This window comes from Euprymna scolopes, chromosome 10 (assembly GCF_053919585.1).
Source record: "Euprymna scolopes isolate OS-2025 chromosome 10, ASM5391958v1, whole genome shotgun sequence".
NCBI lineage: Eukaryota > Metazoa > Mollusca > Cephalopoda > Sepiida > Sepiolidae > Euprymna > Euprymna scolopes.
This window is the reverse complement of record NC_136491.1, coordinates 93,952,284-93,977,511: the sequence shown is the minus strand read 5'-3', so window position 1 is coordinate 93,977,511 and position 25,228 is coordinate 93,952,284. Positions and strand designations below refer to the sequence as shown.

Here is a 25,228-nt window from a genome sequence, read left to right as displayed (position 1 = left end):
GTTTTTATACTTGTAATTAAATTAAACACAACCTTTGATTGTACACATGCAGAGGTTTAAACAGTTGACATTCAATATTCTTGACAGAATGTAATGAAATATAAACGTTAGAACTTAAAGCAATCATTTGGTTTATAATGAAGATGAATATACTTTCAAGAAAAAAATTGTGAGAAAACGAAATCCAGGTACATGTATACTTTTTCCTACATTAGCATCAGAAAATAACCTGTTACTCACTCTCTACTTGGAATTATGGATAAAATAATTTAATTATTTATCTGACTATAATAATTTGCAAAAAATGAGATGTTGAATGAATTTTTTATATTTTGTTATAAATTGAAAATGTTTTTCTAAACAATTCTTTGCATTAAATGGTTCAAGTTTCTTTTTTAGCTTTATTTTACAACCTAATATTTTGGAGAGCTAACATTTCTTTTGATTTCAAGTCTTTCTTAGTTGTTACAGCATAAAATATACTAACTATACCTCCAAAATTATAAGTTGACATAACTAAATTCTAATATTAAATAAGCAGTCAAAAATTACATTTGAATTTATAGTCTAACTAACGTCATGATTCTTTTCATGGTGGACTAGCAGGGGTGCCCGGCGTTGCCTGGGTGTTTGTAGGTGTTAAAAACTCGTAGCGCGAAGGAGGAAAAGGTGAGAAAAAAAAAAAAAAAAAAGTTGGTAATCAACTTTTGGCCGGGTGAAGAAAAAAAAAGGCTAGAGAGAGAAGTCTTTCTCACTAACCATAACGTCATAGTGGATAGCGAAATGAAGGAGTTGGTAATTAAATTAAGAATCACAAATCTGGCTGGAGGCCAGTTAAGCTTCCCGCTTTCTGCCTTGTTTCCCCCACAATGTTGGGGAACACTAGCACAACCCCCCCCCCATAAAAGGGGGGGAACTCTGGCAGTGTCCAAATGAATAGAAATTGTCTGATATGAAGGGTTTCCACAACATTGATCAAGTCTAATTGCCTTCAAAACGTCTCGCCCAGAAAGACCAGGTGGATGGATGCCTTTGCTTCAATCAGTTTCGCTTTATTTATACGAAAAAGACAAAGAAACACTGGAAATGAGGAAATTTTTTAAAACTCAATCAAAATAAAGATAGAGACGATGTCCATCAGCAAATCAGAGATATTACGAAATTAGGAAGTATAAGGAAACTTCTCCATAAATGTAACAGACACGAGAAGGCTAACGGAAAAAACTTTTCGTGGACATACAAACGTGCACGATCATTTTGCTTTTTATATTATAGATAGAAGATGAATGCAAAACCATAAAAATGTCAAACATCTATTAAAAACTTGAGCCATGATGACTACTTTATTTTTTATTTACAGTTAACATACAGATTTTAAATAATTTTTTTTTATGAATACTCAGGATTGTATTTTTAAAACATTAAAAGATCATGACTCATCAGGTCAGCATTCGTCATATATATATGAAATACTTGGAATTTCTCAAATCGTTTTGGAATAATAGGATCTTTCAGGTCTATACAGTGTATCACGTATATGTATAGTCACTATCCATATAGACGACATATGACCCAAAATGTCACCGGTTGTCTGTTGCTTTAAAGGATGACATCAGTTTTCTGCTACTTCAGCATTTACGACACCATAAAGGATCTGTATTCAACCTGTTTTAATGGAGGTCTTTGTAAGGTCATCTTATTGTGACAGAAAGCAAAAAATTACAAACATTAATATATTTAGAACTGCCAAGTTACAATTAATGCTAACAGTATGATAAAGATGAATTATAGCTTTATGATGTCATCTATTTTTAAGTAAATATTTCATTTATTTTTGTTTTTTTATCCATACCCCCACCTCTTAATTATTTACCTACTCTCACCATTTCTCTCTCATTTACCCACTTTTATGGTGAATATAATGGCAAGCAAGCAACATTCACAGACTTAAGGGCCTGCAGTCTTATCAGGAGTCTAGAAAGTTATTCTTTGGGTTACAAGTGTAAAAGGAGTTCTTCCTCACTATTTCCGGATTTAATGACATTTTGTGAGATTATCCACTGTGCAAAATTATCCCCATCCGATTTAATATATACATATATATTTATAGTTGACATCACCCAGTGTGTACATGGACAATTAAGCAAGATCCAGATTTTTAGCATGTAGACTGAGGATTTTAATTAATAGAAAATAGATTCATCACTTTCTTTAAAAGCAATCAAATAAACAAATGCATAGAAGCACAAAAACTAATTTCTAAATTCAGATAAACTAATTTCAATCTGTATCAACCAGAGTCTGGTTCTATATGAAGTATTTGAATCTTCAACCACCTGAACCATGATCTGTTCATTTATTAGAAGAGAATTGGTCTCATGGTTCCAGAGCAGATGAAGAGACAAAAGAGCTAGGACATAATCAGAAGGAAGACTAGAATCAAATCCTTAAGACCATCCTGAGACCAACACTGGCTTGTCTTCAAGAAAAGACATTGTTATACATTTTATGAGAATACACCTTACTAAAGTCTGTCACAGTTGATGAATTTAAAAAATGTAATCTGGACATGAGGACACTTTAGAAGAACGATATGCCACAGAAACGTATGGAATGCTTCAAACTGCTTTTAGACAATCTTGCATGAATCAAGCATCAGTTCTTGAGTGGCATAAGAGATTCAAGGAAGGCAAGGAGTCTGTGAGGAATGATAGTGTGGGAAGAGTAAGGAAGTCAGAACACCAGAGTTGATTGGCCAAATAAAGAATTTCATGGATAAAGACCCTCGTGTGTCTATAGAGACAATAAGTGCCTAGTTAGATATCAATGTGGGAACTGTACACAATTATTTGTGAGATGCAGAAGATTTACGTGAAGTTTGCCCCAAGGGTGCTCAGAGAATATCAGAAAGAAAGACGTTATCATGAGAACAGGGAGATGGTCGAGCTGATCAATTCAGATTCCATAGTTCTTGATGCTCTGGTGACCTGTGATGAAAGGTGGATCTACTGCTATGACCAACAGACAGAGTTTGAAATGGAAGCATGCTGGCTCTCTTAGATCCAAGAAGGCCAGGCAAAGTAAATCCACTCAAGAAATTCATCCCTTTTTTTGACAGCACAGGAATGATCTACATGCATTGGGTTCCCACTGGAGAGACAGTCAACAAGAAATACTATGCTGAGGTTTCAAGGGAGTTCAGGAAGAGATTCCATCGAAAGCACTCTTCAAAGTCAGTGGCATTTCCATCAGGACAATGCACCAGTCCACAACTCCATCTTTGTCACAGACTATTTGACCAAGATGGGCATCAACACAGTTCCTCATCCTCCCTATAGTCCATACCTTGCTTCCTGTGACTTTTGGCTATTCCCTAAGCTCAAGGAAAACCTTAGAGGCTATCATTACGAGACAATTGAAGAAATAAAAGCGGCCATGACGAGGGTCATTGACACGCTCACACAAGAGAACTTCCATGACACCTCTCAGAAGTTCTTGGAACATTACAACAAATGCACTGCAGTCGGAGGATATTGCTTCGAAGGGGGGGGGGGACCAGAGTTTCATATGTATACTACCAATAAAAGTGCCCATACTAAAAAGTCTGAAAACTTATCGGAGGCACCTCATAGCCTAGTTATAAAAAAAAAAGAAAAAAAAATCACTAGCCTTCCATATATATAAATTCTATGGTTTTCCTGATCTTCCAGTGCATGTCATTTTCCAAAACTTGAATCAAAGAAACCATGTGCACTTGACCTCATTCTATTAGCACCTTTCAATATTTCAACTATTTCATAGACAAGATTTTCTCAGTCAAAGTATAATATTTATTAGTTCTTTCAACTTTTTACAAAGAGTTTCTCATTCATCCCATCTTGACATTAATTAAGACGAGATAAATGATCGCTATTTTCAGTAGATACTTGACTTCCCAGTCATTTTTATTCCCAAGTTGAACAAGCTAATATCAACAAAGAATTGTACAAATATTTTGAACTATATATTTTCAACAATAGAAGAATGTAACAGATTAGTAACTATACCTATATAGAGATACATGTTATAGGTTTAGATAACAAAGCCTTATTTATAAATGTTCTCTTTTGTTTTGTAGTTATCTTCCTGTTACTCACCCAGCCATTTGATCTTTCCTTCCTTTCTCTTGGCCGGATTTTTGACCTAGTTGTTATGATAAGATTGACCTCTTCTAGTATTCATTTTATTTCCACTCTGGGTCTAAAGATCTATCACACAACATATGGGGCCATAAGTGATGTTATTGTAGAAAATTTTTCTGTGCTATCAGACATTTTTGTTGTTTTTAAATACTAGTATTGTATTTAAGTTAAAAATCATGAAAATATTGAACATTAAGAAAAGTATTTTTCTAATAGGATTTAGTCAAGCATGGCAGTTCACATCCTAATATTTAAAGATAAGGAATAGAAAATCTTTTCATGTGTAAAAAAAAAAAATTTTATTCCACAACACTTCTGTATATTATAGTGTTGGGACGATTAAGCAGAATTGGAAAAAAATTGGAACTTTTGAGGGTATTGGAATTAGAAAATTTTGAGTAATTTCTAACTCCAAATAATTCTTTTAATTTTTTCTTGACAAAAAAAAAAAAATAAAACAAATTTATTAGAAGTTTTTCATTTACAACATAAGACTAAGGACCATGGAAGGGTTATAAATCTCATTCCCAGTTTTAACATTGATTCTTAGAGTAATTTATTTCTTTTATTGGTTATATTATTGTAAAGAAAGCAAACATTGGAGAGTTAACGCTTCTATTCCTTTTGTAAACCTTTTCGCATGTATTCACTAAACGTTTCAAGTTCACACTTGATTAAAAGATTTCAACTGCTCTTGACATGGGTAAAATAATTTATCACATTATCTAGAAAAAAAAATCCTAGAATCTCATTTTGGAGCAGTGATTTAACTAAACATTATTATTAATAGTATTACTATTATTATTTGTATCTTGTTTTTCTTTTTTTACTAACACAAATCAATCTAATAACCAACCAAATGTTTATAATTGTGAGAAAAACATGACCCTTCATAGGAGTTAACAGAAACCCATCCCAATGTTAAGAATGGTTTTCTAAATAGTAACATTATGTAGAAACTCATTCTTGACATGGAACAGGCTGTTAACTATTGTTAACAAACCATTTTATTTTGCATACCAATCATCAATTCTTTTTAAATGAAAATATCTAATGGCATTAACAAACAAATACAAAGGAGATTGATTTTAAAAGAAAGGCAAATCTTGTTTCACAATTTTCAATTAATTACCAGGAAAATATTTGAGAACAATATTTAAGTTGTACTATTGCAATATACACCCCTTCACAAGCATAGTTTTACATTTTGCAAAATATATGCAGACATGGGAGGGGGGTCATTTGAACATTTTTAAAAAGCATCAAATCTTTAATTAAATGTTAATACATTTTAAAACAAAAAATTTTGGAAGTGTCTCATCGCTAATATATTATATAACTTCTTCAAATATAGAAAAGTCAAAGGAATAAGATATTTTCCTTATTTCACAAACAACCAAGGAAAGACAATGGACGAAAGGTAAAAACAGGAAAACAACAAAAACGATTTGGATCACTTGTCAGAATGGTTCCAATGTACCAGATTGTCGTAATCTATTTTAATCTGCCAACAGGAAACACTGACATGGTGGTGGTAGTGGTGGTTACAGTCACAACTGAAACCCATCTTGCCAGATAAATAGATCAGATGTAGATTTGGACCAATCTGATGTGATGGAATTCAGTTTCATGCTGGCTTCTCCTTTCCTTTTTTCTCATCTTTCCTCATTCATTTGTAATATAATCTCAGAAGTACTTTTTCCTTGTTGCTCCATAACTGAAGAAAGCATATAATATACCGAAACATCATGTGAAGGGGGGGGTGAAAAAAAAAAAAGCCTTTCACATATAAACTGATTTTCTAGTCATCTTTATACCACACTGTCAGAATTATATCTTCAATACTATGAAAAAAAAACAATTACTAACTCAAGAGATATCCAATCAAGACAACAGACATGAATTGCTAGATATACCTTCAGGGCTTTATAATAAAGAAAAGATTTGAACACTTTACAGCCATTTTATGGTAGATGAAACCATCAAGTATATTAAAAGCATGTCTATATAAACTTGAATGTAAGCTTACTTTCATTCAAATATATTTTAGACATGTAGGATAATACACTTCTGATGATCGATTTACTGAAACAATTTACAATCTACATAAAATTCTAAACTATGCAGTGTGTACATGTCAAAGGAGAAATCATAAAACTAGATACAGTAAATCCCCGGTATACGTTTTTTTTCCAGGTTATGATATGAAATACAATGTTTTTCTGGCCCCTGGTTACAGTATTTGCCCGGCCTTACAGTGTTATGTTATTTGATTATATACTGTACTGTATTTTGTTACTAATTTTTAATATGTACTGTATAAAAGTTTGCTTGTGTCGCGCTAATGGCGATTTTATCCTAACCCCGGAACGAATTAATGCCATATCACAGGGTTCTAGCGTATATCATTTTTTGAATGTAAATAAACTTGGGAGAAGTCATGGTGAGGAGGGTTTTTTTTGTTTTGTTTTGTCCTAAAATGGTAGAACCTTATATATAAAGACATGGGGACAATCAAGCAATTTAAATAAGGTGATCTTGAAACTAGTACAGTTATTTTCATTCATTTCTTTTTCCAATTTTTAAAGCCAGAATTTTTCTCCTAGATTGGTTGCACATTAAAACTAGAGAACTCCATCTACAATATATTCATACCTTTCTCAAGGGAGAGAGCATAAAATGAATATAGGTGAAATTTTAACTTGGGTTGCCAATTTCATTCAACCATTTAAAAATAGAAGTTCAGAAAGTACTTTGAAATAGAATATTTTCCCTACAAATATAAATCTGGATGCATGCTGCTTCTGTTGTCACTAGGTTTCAATAAATTAATTCGAAACTGATTACGTCTCTTGACCGTTAACTGACCATATAGTGATTCCCCAATCTAAAATATTTTGTTAAATTCCTTATTCGCAGATATTTTTAAGGCTGTTGAAACATAATAGCCACAAAAAAAAAAATAAATAAAAAATTATATATATATATATATATATATATACATATACAAATTTTCAATGTCAAGCTGATTTTATATATATATATATATATATATATATATACATATATATATATATATATATATACACACACACACACACTCACTCACAATTGACACATCTACGAGGTGCCTTAAATAAGTTTCCAGACATTTTGTACAAGTATTTAAAATTGTCTTAGACTTTTGAAAATTCAGTATGTTATTGCTATACATCTTATGAGATGAATGACCATTTTTTTTTTTTTCTTCTTTTAGGATTTCAAGTTGAAATAAATAGCTAGAGCAGGAATTGGAATACACCCTACTAAAGTCTGGTTGTCATAGCTAATGAATTTCAAAAATGTAATCTGGATGTGAGGACACTTTAGAAGAATGATATGCAATAATTCTGTGTTGAACTTGGGAAAAAATGCCAAACAAACATATGGAATGCTTCAGACCATCTTGCATGAATCGAGCATCAGTTTTTGAGTGGCATAAGAGATTCAAGGAAGGCAGGAAGTGAGGGATAAGAGGTGTAAGAGGAATAAGGAAGTCAGAACACCACTGCTGATTGGCTAAATAAAGAATTTCATGGATAAAGATTGTCGTGTTATTTATAGAGACAATAAGTGCACAGTTTGATGTCAGTGTGGGAACTGTACACACAATTATTCGCAAGAAACTGAAGATGTGAAAGATTTGCATAAAGTTTGTCCCGGGAGTACTCCATCTTTGTCACTGACTATTTGACCAAGATGGACATCAGACCAGTTGTCATATTAGCATTGTTACTTTGCGTAAAATCTTAGCAATTTTTTTTTTATTCTTCTATTTCAGCATGCGTACATGTGATTGTAGATGAATAAAGCCTTACTGATTTACATTAGTCTTCAGTGTTCCAAATCACTACAATTCATTCATCTAGAATCTAATCCAATACGAATCAATTTCTAAAGCCACAGCGTTTCGATGGTAACCCTTCAGCGCCTGATCTTGCAGACCATTGGACATATTGGCTGTGTACATTCAACAACTTCCTGAGCTCAAGCGACTGTCCACCAACAAGCAAACTAGACTTTCTTAGCAATTACATCTTCCATCCAGTGCACAAATTAACAGCAAATTGTGACTCATATTAATCAACCATCACTAAACTCCAGCCTCTTTTCGTAAAGCCCTCTAATATTGTTCATTCTAGACATCTTTTGGGAACCTCTAGACAGGAGTCTGGTGAAATGATTGATTTTTTTGCACCTACTGCAGATTGTCACTTTGAGGCAGTAATGATCGAACATCGTGATATAAGCAGTTCGTGATAACAGGCATTTGCTCTCATACAATTTGACAACAATTCTTAAAAAGGACACTCAATTTGAAAACGTTTCCGACTTAGCTCGTTCTCTGGAAACAGCCCACTATTAGTGATTTGTGAGGTTTCTCATACTTCTGAAAATGTTTCGGCTGCAGCAGGGGAAAGGTTTCTTCTGCAGTAATCGACAACATCCACAAATTAAATGCCCCACCAATGATGCGGTCTGTAGAAACTGCAACAAGAGGGGACATTTTCAACTTGTCTACCGATCAAATTGCTTCCCTAAGAAGGTGACTTCTGCTTGTGAATTATCAATCGCATCCATTATAACTGCTGCATCACCTGATTGTCCATCAAAAGCGATAATTAAACTTTCAGTGAATAGAATAATCCTGGAGGCTCTGGTGGATATTGTTAGCTCAGAAAGCTTTATATCATAGAACATCATCCATAAGTACAACTGGCCAGATAAACTTATCATAGGAACATATCAAAGGCGTCCACACCCTTATCAAGCGGTACATTAGTTCACTGCTATGCGACACTAGTCCTTCTGTTTGCTCAGACATCTTACTTGGCCACGACTTTCTCAAACTACACACTGGGGATCACAAAGATGCCTTCTCTGTATGCGCCATAATGGTGACCTATCTTGTTTCTCCACCACCATTCAAACATTTATCACCTGGTTGCAAGGCTATTGCTACAAAATCCAGAAGACACTCACCGATCCATCAGCAATTTATACAATCCAAAATTCATGACCTTCTAAAAGACTTATCAAACCATCTCGCTCTCCCTGGAGAGCACCGGTTCTAGTAATCACTAACAATCGACAGAAGAAGTATCTTGTCATGACCATGAACCGGTTCACGTACCTTGATGCTTATCCTTTACCAAGAATTGATTTGATGAATTGGTAAAAAAAAAATTTGCTTACTATTCCATTTTTACTACCCTGGACTTGCAGAATGCGTATCATCAAATACGAACACAAGAGAAGAAATTCACGGCTTCTGAAGTCTGGAAATCTATATCAATTCTGCCGTATTCCATTTGACATAAACGGTGTATTATGTTTCCAATGATCAACAGACAATCTAATAAAATGTGAGACTGTTGCCAACACTCTCGCGTATGTTGATAAAATCACTACATGCAGCCATATGATGGAACTTTATGAAAACTTTGTTTCTTAGATGTTGCTAGGAAGTACGGCATAAGTTTCAATGAGAACAAGAGCATGTAGGGTATGAATTGTCATTTGGAGCTGTAAAACCAGATCTTGAATGGTTCCGTGCTTTGAGATATCTACCTTCACCACGAGATACTAAATCATAATTGCAGGTTGTCAGAATGTTTTCATATTATGCTTAATGGATTCCTTGTTTCTTAGATAAAATTCTACAGCTAGCACAGAACCAAGTTTTCCCTCTACCTGAATCCTGCTTAGCGGATTTCACCAACTTCAAAGAAGAACTCGAGTACGCTTCACTCGTGACAATTGATCCCAACATACACCTTACCATAGAAACCAATGCTTCGGACATTGCCCTGGCTGCCACTGTCAATCAGAACAGCTGCCCAGTTGCTTTCTTTTCCCGATCTGTCAGTCAACAAGCAACATTACTCGAGTCGAAAAAGCGGTACATGCCATCATCTAAGCAGTGCGTGAATGGTGTCACTACCTTATCGGTTCCACCTTTAAACTCATTACAGACCAATGGTTTAACTTTCATGTATGACCTAAAACACTCAAGCAAAATAAAGAAGGTAGAATGTTGGAGAATCAAACTATCAGCCCATACATTTGATGATAATACACCGTACAGGGAAAGATAATGCAGCCATAGACACTTTCTTGAGCAGTTTGCTCCTTGACTAAATCAATCAGTCTACAAGACCTACAGTTTTATTGTGTTATCCAGGATCACACAAATGTCTCATTTTGTAAATCTACGTAACCTCCCTTACTCCATCGAGGATGTTCAACAAACTATTGAGATCTGTTTCATCTGTGCAGAATTAAAACCACAATTGTTTCATCCTACTTTTCACCTTGACACAACCATTCGAATGCTTTGAAATTGTTGATTTTAAAGGTTCCCTGCCATCTAATAGTCAAAACAAATATCTATTAACAACGAATATTCACCCTTCATTTTGCCTTTACAAGATATGTCCTCAGAAACAGTCATAAATTGTTTGTCAACTATTTCTGCTGTTTGTCATGCCTTCCAATAGAACTAACAGATTTTTTGCACAGAAAGGCAATAGCAATGAGCCACACAACCATCTATAATGACTAAATGCGACGTTATGAAAAACGATATCGCTGACATCGAAGTCGATTTCTCATTGAGAATAAGTTTTGCGTGATGCCTTGTATTCCATTCATTCATTATTGTGCACTGCCACCAACGCTACACCTTCCAAGCGAATATTCAAGTATAACCGGAAATCAACATCTGGTACCTCTCTTCTCAATTGGCTTTTAAATCCAGGTCTGGTCCTGATGAGATGTAACATACGGTCATCTAATTGAATGCTTTGTTGACAAAGTTGAATTGCTAGAATGCAACCTTATATACGCCCATATTAGACTCAACTGGAAGGAAAGAAACAGTATCACAGCATCAACTTGCCACAAAACCACAAGATGTAGCACCTAATACTAATGACTTCTCTCACCAGAGACTCCATCTCTACAACCAGATGCCTCATTTGAATCCGGTGTATCAAAAACCTCACAAGCTGATACAATGCTCTTTAAGAACCTATTAGAACTCAACCTGTTCATTTCTATCATCTAAGAAACAGATGCTTAAACTTGAACCTTTGTATATCATTTCATAACCTCTCCCTGAACTCTTTCTATTCAGGATGAATGTCATATTAGCATTGTTACTTTGTGTAACATCTTAGCAATTTTTCATTCTTCTATTTCAGCATACTTGTGATTCTAGATAAATAAAACCTTACTGATTTTCATTCGTTTCTATGTTCCGAATCATTACAACAGTTCCTCAGGTTTCCTATAGTCCAGACCTTCTCCTTGTGACTTTTGGTTATTTCCTAAGTTCAGAGAAAACCTTAGAAGCTGTTGTTCTGAGACAATTGAGGAGATGAAAGAGGCTGTGATGAGCGCTATTGACACTCAATGAAGCCTTCCAGAAATTGTTGGAACAGTAGAACAAATGCATTGCAGCCAGAGGAGATTACTTTGAAAAGAACTAGAGTTTTATGCATGCACTATTAATAAAAGTGCTCATGCAAAAAAATGTCTGTAAACTTATTGAAGGCACCTCATTTTAAATTATGCTCCTAAGAAAAGTTTCACAATTACACCTAAATATCCTTTAAGCTGGCAAATACAACTTTGCTTCTGACTAACCAATTTTGTTTTGTTATTATTGTACCATGTTATTGGCAATATAATCCGATTCACTTCAATTTATTAAAAATTTAATTTGATCCAAATGATTAATATAAAACATTTTTACACACTCACCAAAAAAATAAGTTGGCAATTGAAGACTTGTCTACCTTAAAACTAAAATTTTATTTCTTATTCTGTTTTTAAAAGTTTTGCAAATAAAAATTAACTAAAATGACTTGATTACATCCCATGCAATGTTGGGTGGGTAAATATTAAAATGTTGACCATTAAAACTAATCTACGACTGACATTGCCAAAATAAGAGGAAAAAAAAAAAAAAAAAAAAAAAAAAAAAAAAAAATGGATGTTAAGAATTTGATGTTTTCTTAATCTTTGGTGGTTATTCATCTGTCTGAGGATACAATGGAGATCACTGTTACCGAATTGCAGCAACTACAGTGGTTGTGCAAGCTCATCCAGGATTGGAAGGTTTTATCAGCGGTAGCATTAGATTTGGAGATGCTTAATGCAACCTTCTGTGCTCTATGTTCTCCCCTCCCTATTCATTGCTGATCTCTTCTCACTTATCTTGGAGCATGTCTTTACAGCATTTCTCCAGCTTAATCTTTTAGTCATGGTTATCTTATTGTGGATGAGGAAAAAAAAAAAAAAAAAAAGATTCCTTTGCTGGACAAGCAATTAGGTAAAAATAAACATTTTAAAATTATAGTCTGAAATGTTAATGTAATTTGCTTGAATCTGATATTTCAATTTCTTAATATTCTAAAACTTGAAATTCATACACTCTAAGAAAGATGTCCCAAAATGTTTTACAACAATAAAGTAGATTGTAAATAATAAGACTCCAATATATTTAATCGTATGCTTCAAATAGAAAACATTTTCAAATAGTATCTTAATGTAAGAGGTACAAAATAGTTAACACCAGAGAACTTGTAGACATCAAAACTAATTTATAGAAAACATTAAAATGACATTTTCTATCGAACCAGATTACTTTTAACATGTTCAAAAGATCTGTTTGTTGCTAAACAAAAGCAAAATTTGCTGAGCAGCAAGACAGATTTAAAAAAAAAAAAAAAAAAAAATCTTACAACTCTTTTCAACATGTTAAATAAAGCTAGGAGTTTGGTAGAGAATTTCATTCTAATATCTTTCATTTTCTTTTGGATTTACAAGTTCTCATGTGTTAATTATTCTGTACTTTGTGTGAATGAAATGAAAAGCTTTCAAATACAATATTAAAATGCGAACTTGTCACGAAAACATTTTCTAAGATTGTAAATCTGAGTACAATTGTTCATAAGTAAAAAAAAAAAAAAAAAAAAACCCAATACTGGTATTATCATGAAAAAAAAATAAATTAGTTTATTTTGAATAGTTTTATTTGAACATTTATTCACATTAGTTTCCCTACTTGTAAAAAGAAATTAAAAAAATTTTATATTTAATGCATTGGAGTTTATAAAACTTTGATGTCAATACTTTCTACACAAGGCAATATATTTCATTAAAATAATCCAATTAAATTTTAATGTTTAGTTACCACAGCAAGCTACATAAAAATGTAGCTGACATTAAAAAAAAAAAAAAAAATTCCTTACAGATATACATTTCAAAGCCATTTCAGTAAGGATGCATAAAAATATATACTTTTTAAATAAAAAAAAAAAATTTTTAAATAGGAGGTAGTAAATAAATTTTCAACGAAAATGTTTGAAGTATTAAAGTTGGGAACATCACACTGCATACCAGCTATACTTTTTCTTCCTTAAACTGTGATTTGATACGGAATGACCAACCTAAAAAATGTCAAAGGATAGTCTCATATTAAAATAGGGTAGAAAAACGTTTTCTCGCATGACTAAAAGTCATGTGATAATAGTATGGATATCATTAGCAATTATTGCTGACAAGAGCATTTAACTTAGCCAGTTGAACGAATTGAAACTTAGAAAAGAAAAATTTTATCTCTAGAAAGAATAGACTATTTTTAAAACCACAAGAGTTATGCAAACGTACAACATTTGTTATTAAAAGGTTTTCCTTATTATGAGGGTACTGAACAATCAAGAATAGCATAGTATTTGTAGATATGTATAATAGCAGGATTTTTCAAACACATGCCAGCATGTAAAATAGACGCTAAATCAAATAGAGTGATGATAATGGTTAGTGTCCTAGTATGCAGTTATCTCGCTCTTCAAATTGTATTCTTTTCTAACTTGCTTTTCTGGCATTAGCCCCCCCCCAAATCCTTTTTAGACTCAGGAGTTATAGTAAAGATTGTCTGTTCTTTTTGATTTTAGATTCCTGTTTTGACAGATGATGACAAGATATGGTTTGCTTCTGATTAAGGATTATCTTCATCTCAGATGACGTGAAAGCCTTTCCCGAAGTTAAAAATGGCTGTCTTCTTAACCATGTTTAATTATCCAGCCAAATGGACAGCAGAAACCAGAAGTCAAAAATTGCAAACACTTTTAACGATAACTAAATTAGATACTCACAGAAGAGACCGTGTGAACATAGTCAACATCCATAATAAAAGTGGTGCAATAGATGCGACAGGATTTTAACACAAACCCCCATGATTAATTTGCACCAGCATTGACTTGACCAACACCTGGTTACCTCACTGGGAGAGATGGAACACTTAGCTTTAGTAAAGGTATTCATTGAGAAGGAAAACTTATTTCAATACTAATTGTATCTACTTAAGTTTTCTGAACCATTTAACATTGTTAGTGGCTTATTAACATGCACCAGTGATTGTTGGAGCCACTATATTACAGAATAGTTTGTATTTTTTTAAATTTAAATCAGATTTTAAACTTTTTTGCTTGCACATGATAAAAAATGCTGCAATGAATAACGCTAGATTATGCAGGTGATAGGAGTGACAAATTACTAAATCTGATTAAGTTTTTTTTCTAATTTATTCAAAAAATTCACATCTAAAGCTTAGTATTTTTCATTACACAGTGTGCATCTTACTGCATCTATGTTTAAATTTGTTTTTTCATTTCTCTTCTAAAACCATTCTAGCACCATTTTAAAATAAGATTGATAAAATAATCAGCTAATTCATGCATAAATAATATTGTCGTTTTTATGGGTCCTTTACTAAAAACACTTCCACTCACTCTGCTGTTTAACATATATATATATATATATATATATATATATATATATGTTATTTGTTTTTGCGATATGTTTTGAATGAATTCAATTATTTACAAAAGTGCATTTTTACCTAAATGCGAGTTGGGAATAATTTTTCCCTTTAACCAACTTGGTACACCCCACATGGGGGGTGCAGCATATATATATGAATATTGAATACATTAGTAGCAGGCCACCCTGTGTTGCCTGGTCATTCATAAAATGTGCTTAAATATATTGTAATTCATGCAGATTTCGTATTTATTATAAAGCCAATATTCTATTATTATATTGAACCAAATATATAGTAGTTATTAAAAAAAAAAAAAAAAAGAAGATTTGTGTGCCATCAACTAGAATCGAAACCTAAACATAGCTCCCCAGCCTATTTGTTACCATCTGTACTATGTCCTTATGCATATAAAAAACTTTTTTAAAAAATTACATAAAATGTATAAATGTATATTTGCGCATGCGCAGAAGAGCACCAAGCCCACTTATGCATGCCAAGTTCCAAATTTTTAAATTTGGACCGCTTAGCAACTATTTTTACTAGCTAAAAACCAAATTAAATTTGTTCCACACATCTATATATATATATATATATATATATATATATATATATATCAAGGATCAAGATTGTATACCAAAACTGACAGATCAGTTTCCAGAAGAAACTTGTTAACTTTTGCAGTAACTTTAATAAAAAAAAAATAAATAAATAAAAATCAGGCTTAGCTAAATTAGTCAACTTTCAAAATAATTTTTTTTTTCAGAAACAATGTTCTATTATGTAATTTTGTTCTGAAGACTTTTGACAAGTACTAGTTCTAATTGCCAGATTTCCAGACAACACATAAGATTTTACCATGCTATCTAGTTTCCATTTTTACAAACTTTGATCTTTCCTTTCCTGGAGAGGAACTAAAACAAATCATGCTAATCTTAAAATTTACTACCCGTTTGAAATTGATGGATAGGCCAAACAGAAGGAACTAGAGGCAAATGTTAGAAATCCCCTGCACTAGGAACACCACCCCCACACTACATCGGCTTCAAAGATTGCAGAATTAGTATACTTCCACCTTTATTCAAATTAAAGTTGGGTTAGGAGTATATACTAACATTTGGTTTAGTAGAATAATGAAACGCATATTTTTTTCCACTAGCATCCTCATCTTTATTGTTAATATAAACGCGTGTGATTTTCTTATGATCACAAACAAAACAGATTCACGCAGTTTAAGGTTAGAGAAAAATGAAAATGCTAGCACAGTCAACTTTGCTAATTGAATAATAAAACATTTAACTTTTTTTAGGGGGGGGGGGCTGATCCAAATTAATAACGCTAAGGAATCCGATTAAAACTAATGATGAACAAATTAACACACATTTTTGTATTTTAATTTAATTGTAAACTCGTGGGAAAAAAAACAATTTTCATGGGACTGATTAAGGACTTTGAAAATATATAATTCAAATTGTTTAACAACATCTGTGAAGGCATATTTTCACTCAATCACAATCAGTAGTTAATTACAGAAAAAATAAAATAACTTCTCAAAAGCTATATTTTTGGAAGATTCTCAACTTTCCTTAAAAGTACATCATTTGCATCCCACAAGAGATTAATTATTCTTTTATTTATGTTAAGTGAAACTATTAAATTTCTCATTAAACAATCGAACAGTTTGTTTTCTAAAACTTAAAACAAAAAGCTAATTGAACCAGTGAAAATAATGCCCAAAAGTAAAACAGAACGTGGACAATAACAGAAATATATAGTACGCAGAAAACTTGCATGCACAACCTGGCCAGAATTATAGTCATTCGTCAGAAAACGCAAAACCCCGACTATTTTTGTATTCTTTCCGAGTGCCCTGCCTTGGGGTGGGAGAGGTTGGATCCTCCCTCTCTATGTTAAACTGACTTAATGGCTAATCTCCCTGCAGTGAGGAACGAGTAAAAATAAAAAAAAAAAAAAAAAAAAAAAAAAAAAAAAAAAAAAAAAAAATGGCAACCTAACCTTTCACCACCCACACTGCCGTTGTCTAATGAATAGTTGGTCTTAAAACATGCTAAAAATTTCATTAATAATTATTAAAAACAAAAAATTTTAATGAAACGGAACGGGGGAGGGGGGCGTTAGTGTTAGTTATAGAAAAATTGAAATGACCCGGAATATTATTCCGGGTCATTCATTGATTGATGAATCATTCGTGAGTCGTAAGGGAGAGGGGTCGTGATTATTACCTAACATTAATCCTATAAAATGGTCAGATGTATTTGACGGATTACTAAACGGATTAGTTACTACAGCAACTAAATTATGACCCAAACCGTCAAATGATAATTCCGGATAATACAGAAAGCAATATTCCCAGACCCCCCCCCCCCCCGAACTAAAAAGGAAATATTGGCACTCCATTTTACTACTACAACTAAAAAAAAAATACATAATTTTTACTACTACAACTAAAAAAAAAATACATAATTTTTCGTTTAATTTTATTTACCTCAATTTTTAAGTTATATGCTGGTAAACAATTCTACCTTGAAAAGCATGGGTCTTTTATCGAGTCACATAAGCCTACAAACAAGTGTAGAGTTACATTTTTATGTGGCGAACCCTTTTTTTCTTTCGACGACTACGACATAACTATGTAAAAAAAAAAAAAAAAATTTTTAAATACGAAGACTGAACATTAACAGAGTAAATATTCGGGAATAAGAAAAATGGAGTTTTTTTTTTTGTTGTTAATAGCCAACGTGAAAAAAAAAAAGGGAATTAAAAAAAAAAAAAAATCCGTGTAATCGCAAAAAGAATGGCGAGGTCAAGTCCGACTGAAGTATGTTCTCTCTCTTTGTCTCTTTCCCCTCTCTCTATTAATGGCTGGACGAGTAGTAGTAAACCTGTTGCAAGAACACACCATTAAGATTTTATCGATTATATTATCGAGAATCAAATCTTAATTAACACGAATAATATGTTTAAAGGTATGACAAATATTCCACAAAGACTGGCTAAGCAAATGGCACCAGAATTGGCTAATAATGGATAAACTATCAAGTGTAGTAGTCGTAAAGAGGAATAGTAGTCGATATGTCGGATACTACTACTACTACTAGTAGTAATACTAAACAGTAGTAACACTTACGAGTATTCCTTAACTAGTAATTTGGTTTGTAAATGCGTGCTTATGTGTTGACATATAGAAAAGAAAGGGTGAGGGGATATACGTCCATGTGAGAAAATTCTTTTTAAGCAGACATCAACTAATAATTTGGAAGCAATGTCACCCGCTTAAAACACGCCGTGAATAAAATATGTAGATATTTTAGCGCTAGAGTCCTAATAAATTAATTCAACTATTCACCCGAACTACATTGTTTTGTTTATTGCAATTATCACGTAGAAATGTGTTGCAGGTGAGGTTAATTAGTAGTTTGAGCTCCGTACGATATTTTAACCTACATATGCTTTCGACAAACACAATCTAAATTATGAAGTAATCCTCGTGTATATTGTACATATTTTGGTGATGTTATAATAATATATATAGAAGAAGCAAAGCACTCTTGTTTCCAATTGGGTGTTAATACAAACAAAATATGTTAACATTAACCCTAAATCTAAAAGCAGGAAATATAAGTTATAATTCATATTCGTTTTCTTTTTTAATGGCCCATGATAAGTAGAATAACAAAGGGGCTGGTCAAAAGATACGAGCGATTCACTGATTCTATATAAATCAATTAAATATTTTCTATTAAAAAAAAAATATGGTAATGTTTTCAGAAGTTAAGAGTCATGGATTTTAAACTAGATGGAGTTTATTTACATGTAAGCGTAAAGTGTTCCCAGAAGCACGTGTTTTTTAAGTTTAATTTAATTGTATAATCTATCGTTTGTACGAAGTCATTTTTTTTATTAAAATGTTACAATGAAAAATGCGCAAGAGATGAAAAGATGCACTAAGATTTCAATAATTCATTAAATCGGAATGCAACAAAGGAGAGTGCGTCCGAAATATTAAAAATCACAACAATACTTAAAATTTGTTTTTATATTTGCCTTAGTTTTTTTTATGTTTTTTTTTCAATATGAATAATAAATTCATCATTGTTAGTCATGAAGCATCAGACAGAATGCATTGACAAGTACGATGATGTTTCTCTTTAAAGCCAACGAAATATTAGTTTTCTCGGTGCTAATGCAGAGAGTGATCAGCACTATTTTTTAAATCGTATTTCCACGTTTTATTGTTTTTATTCAATTGTAAGGTTAAAGTACAGAACAGGTACAAAACACCCTCCCTCCCCATATGAAGAATGGCTTTTTAAATAACGTTCTTTCAGCACGGATCAATAAGTGCATGAGTACCGTTTTCTCACGGTAGTTTTGTCTTTATATTTCGTGGTTTTTCTAGTTTTCTGATATGCTTGAACAGAACCGACTTTTGTTGAACTTAAAAAACAGTTCGGTTCAAATTCTAGAGAAGCACTTCTACAGAATTCGAATCTTGTTCTTAGCCCTAATCAAAGTTTCCGTTAGATTCAAATTCTGTAGAAGCATCTTTATTTTTGTTCTTGGCTTAGGAGCTAACATCACTTCATGTTTTCTGGGTTCTTTGTTATTGCAGCAAAAATCGTCATAGCAATGAACATAAACGGGTTTGTACACAGATTCGAAAAAGTTGTCAAAAAAACAAATATATAACAAATAAATGTTATCAAAGGCAAGATCAGTTTAGTAGAAAAGTAACTTGATTATTTTTTTTTTGTGTTTTATTCAATGTAACATGTTTATTCAGCTCGAAAACCATGCAGTGTTTACCGATGTATTGGAAAATTCAAGATGGCGTCTGACTCTCTCTTTAACACGGTATGTTTGGGAAAAGGTGTTATAAATAATAAACTAGACAAAATACTATTAAAAACCCACCAAATATATGTCAACCTATGTCACGGTAACATATTGAGCGAATTTCTAACAGTATTTTGTCTAGTTTATTATTTATAACACCTTTTCCCAAACATACCGTGTTAAAGAGAGAGTCAGACGCCATCTTGAATTTTCCAATACATCGGTAAACAGAAACACTGTATGTTTTTCGAGCTGAATAAACATGTTACATTGAATAAAAACACGAAAATTATATCCAGTTTGGTAGAAAAGTAACTTATCTTGCCTTTGATAACATTTATTTGTTATATATTTGTTTTTTGACAACTTTTTCGAATCTATGTGTAAAGTAATACAACCCCGAAAACTGTTTTTTTAACTGGGGGTGGGGTATCCAATTAAAAAAAAAAAAAAAAACGGCACTTTAGATTGTGACAAAAATAAGAATTTGGGTTTGTATTACTGTACAGTGTACACAGATTCGAAAAAGTTGTCAAAAAACAAATATATAACAAATGTTATCAAAGGCAATATAAGTTACTTTTCTGCCTAACTGGATATGTTTTTAGTGTTTGTATTTGAGGTTTATTCAGCTCGAAAAACAGTGTTTACCGATGTATTGGAAAATTAAAAATGGCGCCCGACTCTCTTTGGCACGGTAAGTTTGGGAGAAGGAGTTAAAAATAAAAACAACTAGACAAAATACTGTTAGAAAGTCGCTCAATATATGTTACCGTGTTAGGCTGACATATATTCGGTGGGGTTTAACAGTATTTTGTCTTCTATTTTTAACTCCTTTTTCCAAACTTACCGTGTCAAAGAGAGTCGGGCGCCATTTTTAATTTTCAAATACGTCGAGCTGAAAAAAACATGTTACATTAAATAAAAACACTAAAAACATATCCAGTTAAGTTACTTTTCTACCTATCATGCCTTTGATAACATTTGTTATATTTTTTTGACAACTTTTTCGAATCTGTGTACAGTAATACAAACCCCAGTTTTCAACTGCCCCCGTGATGAGGCAAGTAAATAGGGGGAAAAATATCAAACTAACCGGAGGAATATCTTGACAAGAACAATACACCCAACTCGGATTTACCATGCTGCGTGCGTCGCAAATGTCAGTCGACGGAATATTCAAAGGAATATTTTTTAGTTGATATACGAAATTTAAAGTTTTTGTTTTTAAACTAGGTGCGTGTAAAAAAATATTTCTAGTTTTCCTTTCCCTTTTTACAGTATAAAACTTGGCTGGACAAGGGAAGACAATTAAAATTAAGTTTCCTGGAAAAGTAGCAGTTGCACCCTTAAAAAAAAAAAAAAAAAATTTTTAATGGGGGTGGGAGAAATATCCAAATAAAACTTGACACCAAATAACTAATAGTTATCACGGAAAATTAGTAATGACCAAATTATGACATTTACATTTCGATTATCTACCCCCCACCTTTTCTCCGGTACTTAAATTATTAGGTCTATACTACAGTATCATTTTTATTTTAAGACCGGGGGGGGGGGTATAAATCAAGGTATCCTTAACTAGGGTAGACCAAACTCTTGTGCTTGTAGCTAGCATTGATTAAAACAAATCCTCCTTGATGGTGGCAATTTTGATTTTGCTTTATCCACAGCGCCAATTTTCGGGGGGGGGGCGCATTTTAAAAAGAAACTCCTCGTGTCTGATTCTACTCTTATGGGATATGCAAGTAAACAGGAATTTGAAAGCCTTGATTGTACGACTAGACAAGAAAAATAAGTTCGAAATGACACCAGTACTTCTCTATTATCCCGGCAATAGTTTTCCGGAATCGGGTTCAGGAGAGGTGCGGTTTTACATTACGCAACCATTTCTTTATGACAAACTCTCAGCGGAAACACACTTACAGGGTGTATCCATTGTCTCTAGGGACTGAAAGGAGGCCAATTACAAATGTTTTAAATTGTTCAATGTTCATGGTATAAAAAAAAAAAATACATGTAAGGAATGGGCACCCAGAGGATTTCAGTTCCTAATATTGGCGGAGAAATCTCTGAAAGGACTGAATAAGCAGTTGGATCTGATGGCCACTTTTTAGGGGCTAATTTTTTTTTTTTGGGGGGGGGGGGGGTACAGAGTGGTGAAATATTACTTAGAAGCCCATTCTTAACATGGGAAGGGCGTTTTGTAACTCTTTTGCACTTTCCTTTAACAATGTAATAAAGATACCGTAAAAATTGAATTTAACTTGAAAATCCCATCTTAAAAAAAAATAACTAGGTACGTTGTTTTTTAACCCAACTTTTTGCATACATTTTTCCACAGCTTTTAAATTTCGTAGATTGCCTTAGCTATTTCCGGGATTGGATCTGGATTCTCAGTCGATACTCGGGACGGACTACGTAAGTACGGAATTACCTAAGTCTGACAAGTAGCAAAGCTGATTAATAACCGACAAATATTAACAGATTGAAAGTTTACTGTCAATTTTTTTTTTTTTAATCCTAAAAGGAAAAACATTTTATAAAAAGCCGAGAACTTCCCTTCACCCTTAATACGAATACAATAAAAAAAAAAAAAAGTATTATTATTAAGCTAGATATACGATTAGATATAATTCATTATTTTATCCAGCTGATAAAAGGTCGAAGCGAAATTTCACTTACCAATATGACATTTTTTTAACTTGGCATTTAAGGGGTTTGTTGTGACATTGTATATGAATTGTGGACATTTTAAATATAAAGCTATACCACTGTCGTAATTTCACACTCTTTATTTCATATTTGAAGAAACAAAGAGAACAACAAAATAAAAGCGTGAATAAAAATCAAAAACGAATTAAGGAAAAAAAAAAAAAAAAGAAGGGGGCACTCACCCACAGTTCGACTCCCCAGCTCATGGCTGCATCGGTAAAAAATATTCACAATGTATAGTAAAAAAATTACCCGACCAGGAAAAATAAATTATGAAGAAACAGCGTTGTAACTAAAATACCCTTTTTTCAGAGGGGTTGCACTCGTAAATATAAATATAATATAAAAGGTTGTATGTGTTATTTAGTAGAGAAGGAGATTGTGTCCGCCGAGACGATGTGTTATTAACAATCCAACATGGCGCCGGTAAGAGCGAAGACAGCACAAAACAAGAGATGTGAGTCAGCTGCCTTTTTTTTCTGCTATTTTTTGTTACGTATTACTTATCCTTTTTATTTAAGATTCCCTTTTTATATAGCTGGTATCCAAACAACAGCGTCGGTTGTTTGTATCAATTTTTTTATTGTCGGAAAATCCTCTTGTTCTTCCTTTGAAGGATCCTATCATTCGAGAATAAAAATGAGTGGAACTTAAAGAATGGTAGACAACGAAAAAGCGAGAAAGAGGAAGACTGGCTGCTACTGCTGCTGCTGATGATGATTACGATGTTATCGTTGATTGTGATGATGATTATGATGATATCAGGGGAGATAATTCAGATTTGTTTTGCTGAACAATGAACAACCCTACCCTTTTGGCATAGAGCAAAGCGTAGTATCTGGTATTATGGTGATTTGTGATTCTAGTAGTCATGGTGACAAAGGATGGCCAACGACACTTAATTTCCCACACTTTTGAATGGCCTTGCACCTAATTTGTTAAATTTTATATATTTTGTGCTGAAAAGTGTAGTATCTGTTCTTTTCTGAATTCAGTCTTTGACGAAGAAAATATTTTAAACTGATACAAAATTTATTATTTTTTATTTATTCAATTAATTTTGGGGAACTCAATTTTTTTTCACAAACTCAGCCCTCGTGGGAAGGCAAGTAAATAGCTACACTTAATTTTTTCTCAACTCAATCTGCGAAGGAGAAATCCTTATAGACTGATGCAACTTTTATTTATTTATTTATTTATTTATTTGTCACAATCCAGTGTAGCCCTTTCGGAGGAGATAAAATTTCCCTACATTAAAAATCGATTTAATGCCTAATTCTGTTCTCGAGGGTGGGGAGCAAATTGGCACTACTAGTAGGTAATTCTCCCGGGCATTACCTCTTCATTCAGAAAGAAGGAAGTGATTTATTGACGAAGGAGAGCTCCAACTGGAAAATGCTGATGGGTCCAGTTACCGACAAATTTTGCATTCGCCCAGTAGCCTTTCTTTTTTTTTTTTTTTTTTTTTTTTTTTTGAAGAGAGGGGCCTGGAACTGGATTCTCCATTATAAACCGATCTCGTGTCTAACTTTGCTACATTGGGAGATAAGCGAGTCCCGAGGGTCTATATCACAGTGGAACACTGGAACAGTTCTGTTTCTCTTTGCTTTCAAAAGGTCATCCTCCCAGGCATTACCTCCTCCACCTTCGGTGGGAAGAGTTTTGTTTATAGCCTGTGATATGCTCCCCCTCCCTCAGACGGGAAATGTCGGCGGATCCGATCTCGGCAAGTTTTGCAATCGTCCAAAGTCCTCCCTTTTGGGGAGAGGAAGAGGGGGGGTGGATTCCCCACTATAAACTGATTTTGCTGAAGTGGAAGAAGGCACGTAAATAAACATAATTCTCTCCTTTTTAGGGTCCTCTTCTGTTACTGGTCCACACCATTATCTCCACGCTCAAAAGATAAACACAACTAGAATAAACCGAATTTTATGTACATTTTTTTTAACAACACAGAAAAAAAAAACGATTCTTTTTTTCTTCTTCTTTTACGTTTTTTCCAACCTTTGCCATGGTTATGTACGTTTTTTTTTTTTTTCAGCATCCCAAATTCTCTTTTCGGTATTATTATACAAACACCGTGACAGCGTTAGGGTTAGGATTAGGGTTAGGGTTTAGGGTTAGGGTTAGGGTTGGGGTTAGGGTTAGGGTTAATTCGCTGTCACGGTGTTTGTATAGTTTTACCCTCTTTTCAAAGGACGTCATTTCTATTCAAGTGTTCGATTTGTATTTCTATATTGCAATATCAGATGTAGTTACCATGTAAAAAAGTATTCATAAAACTAAAATTAATATCGATTCTCGTTTAAGAGAATTTAGTATTTTTTTAACTTTAATATTAAAGAGAAAAACTCATTCTGAGAGAGAGAAAAAATAAGTATTAGATACAAGATCCATATTTAAAACTTAGTAAAACTATGTGTGTGTGTGCAAAAACAACAAAAATCGATATTAAATTAGGTTTATATAGAATTAATTTAAAATTAATTGAATATTAATATTTTTTTATTTTCTTAATAAGAAAATTCAATTTCTTGCTATATTTTGAATTGCAATGTAGTTTTGAGTGCAAATAGAATAATTGTCTAGAATGAGTTTGAAAAGA

General features: G+C 33.0%; 1 protein-coding gene across 8 annotated transcripts in view; it reads right to left on the bottom strand.

Moving 5' to 3' along the window:
- Nucleotides 1-23,386, bottom strand: part of LOC145286143 (formin-binding protein 1-like) — a 262,792-nt gene extending 239,406 nt beyond the window's left edge. For 6 of the 8 annotated variants that reach the window (XM_080134869.1, XM_080134870.1, XM_080134872.1 and 3 more), the window contains exon 1: nt 22,806-23,359. In XM_080134869.1, coding sequence (XP_079990995.1) covers nt 22,806-22,829 — 24 coding nt within the window. In that variant the 5' untranslated portion in view covers nt 22,830-23,359. Of the gene's footprint in view, nt 1-22,805 lie in introns of all 8 variants that reach the window. The other 2 variants (XM_080134867.1, XM_080134871.1) reach the window with 2 other exon arrangements.
- Nucleotides 23,387-25,228: the final 1,842 nt, after the last annotated feature.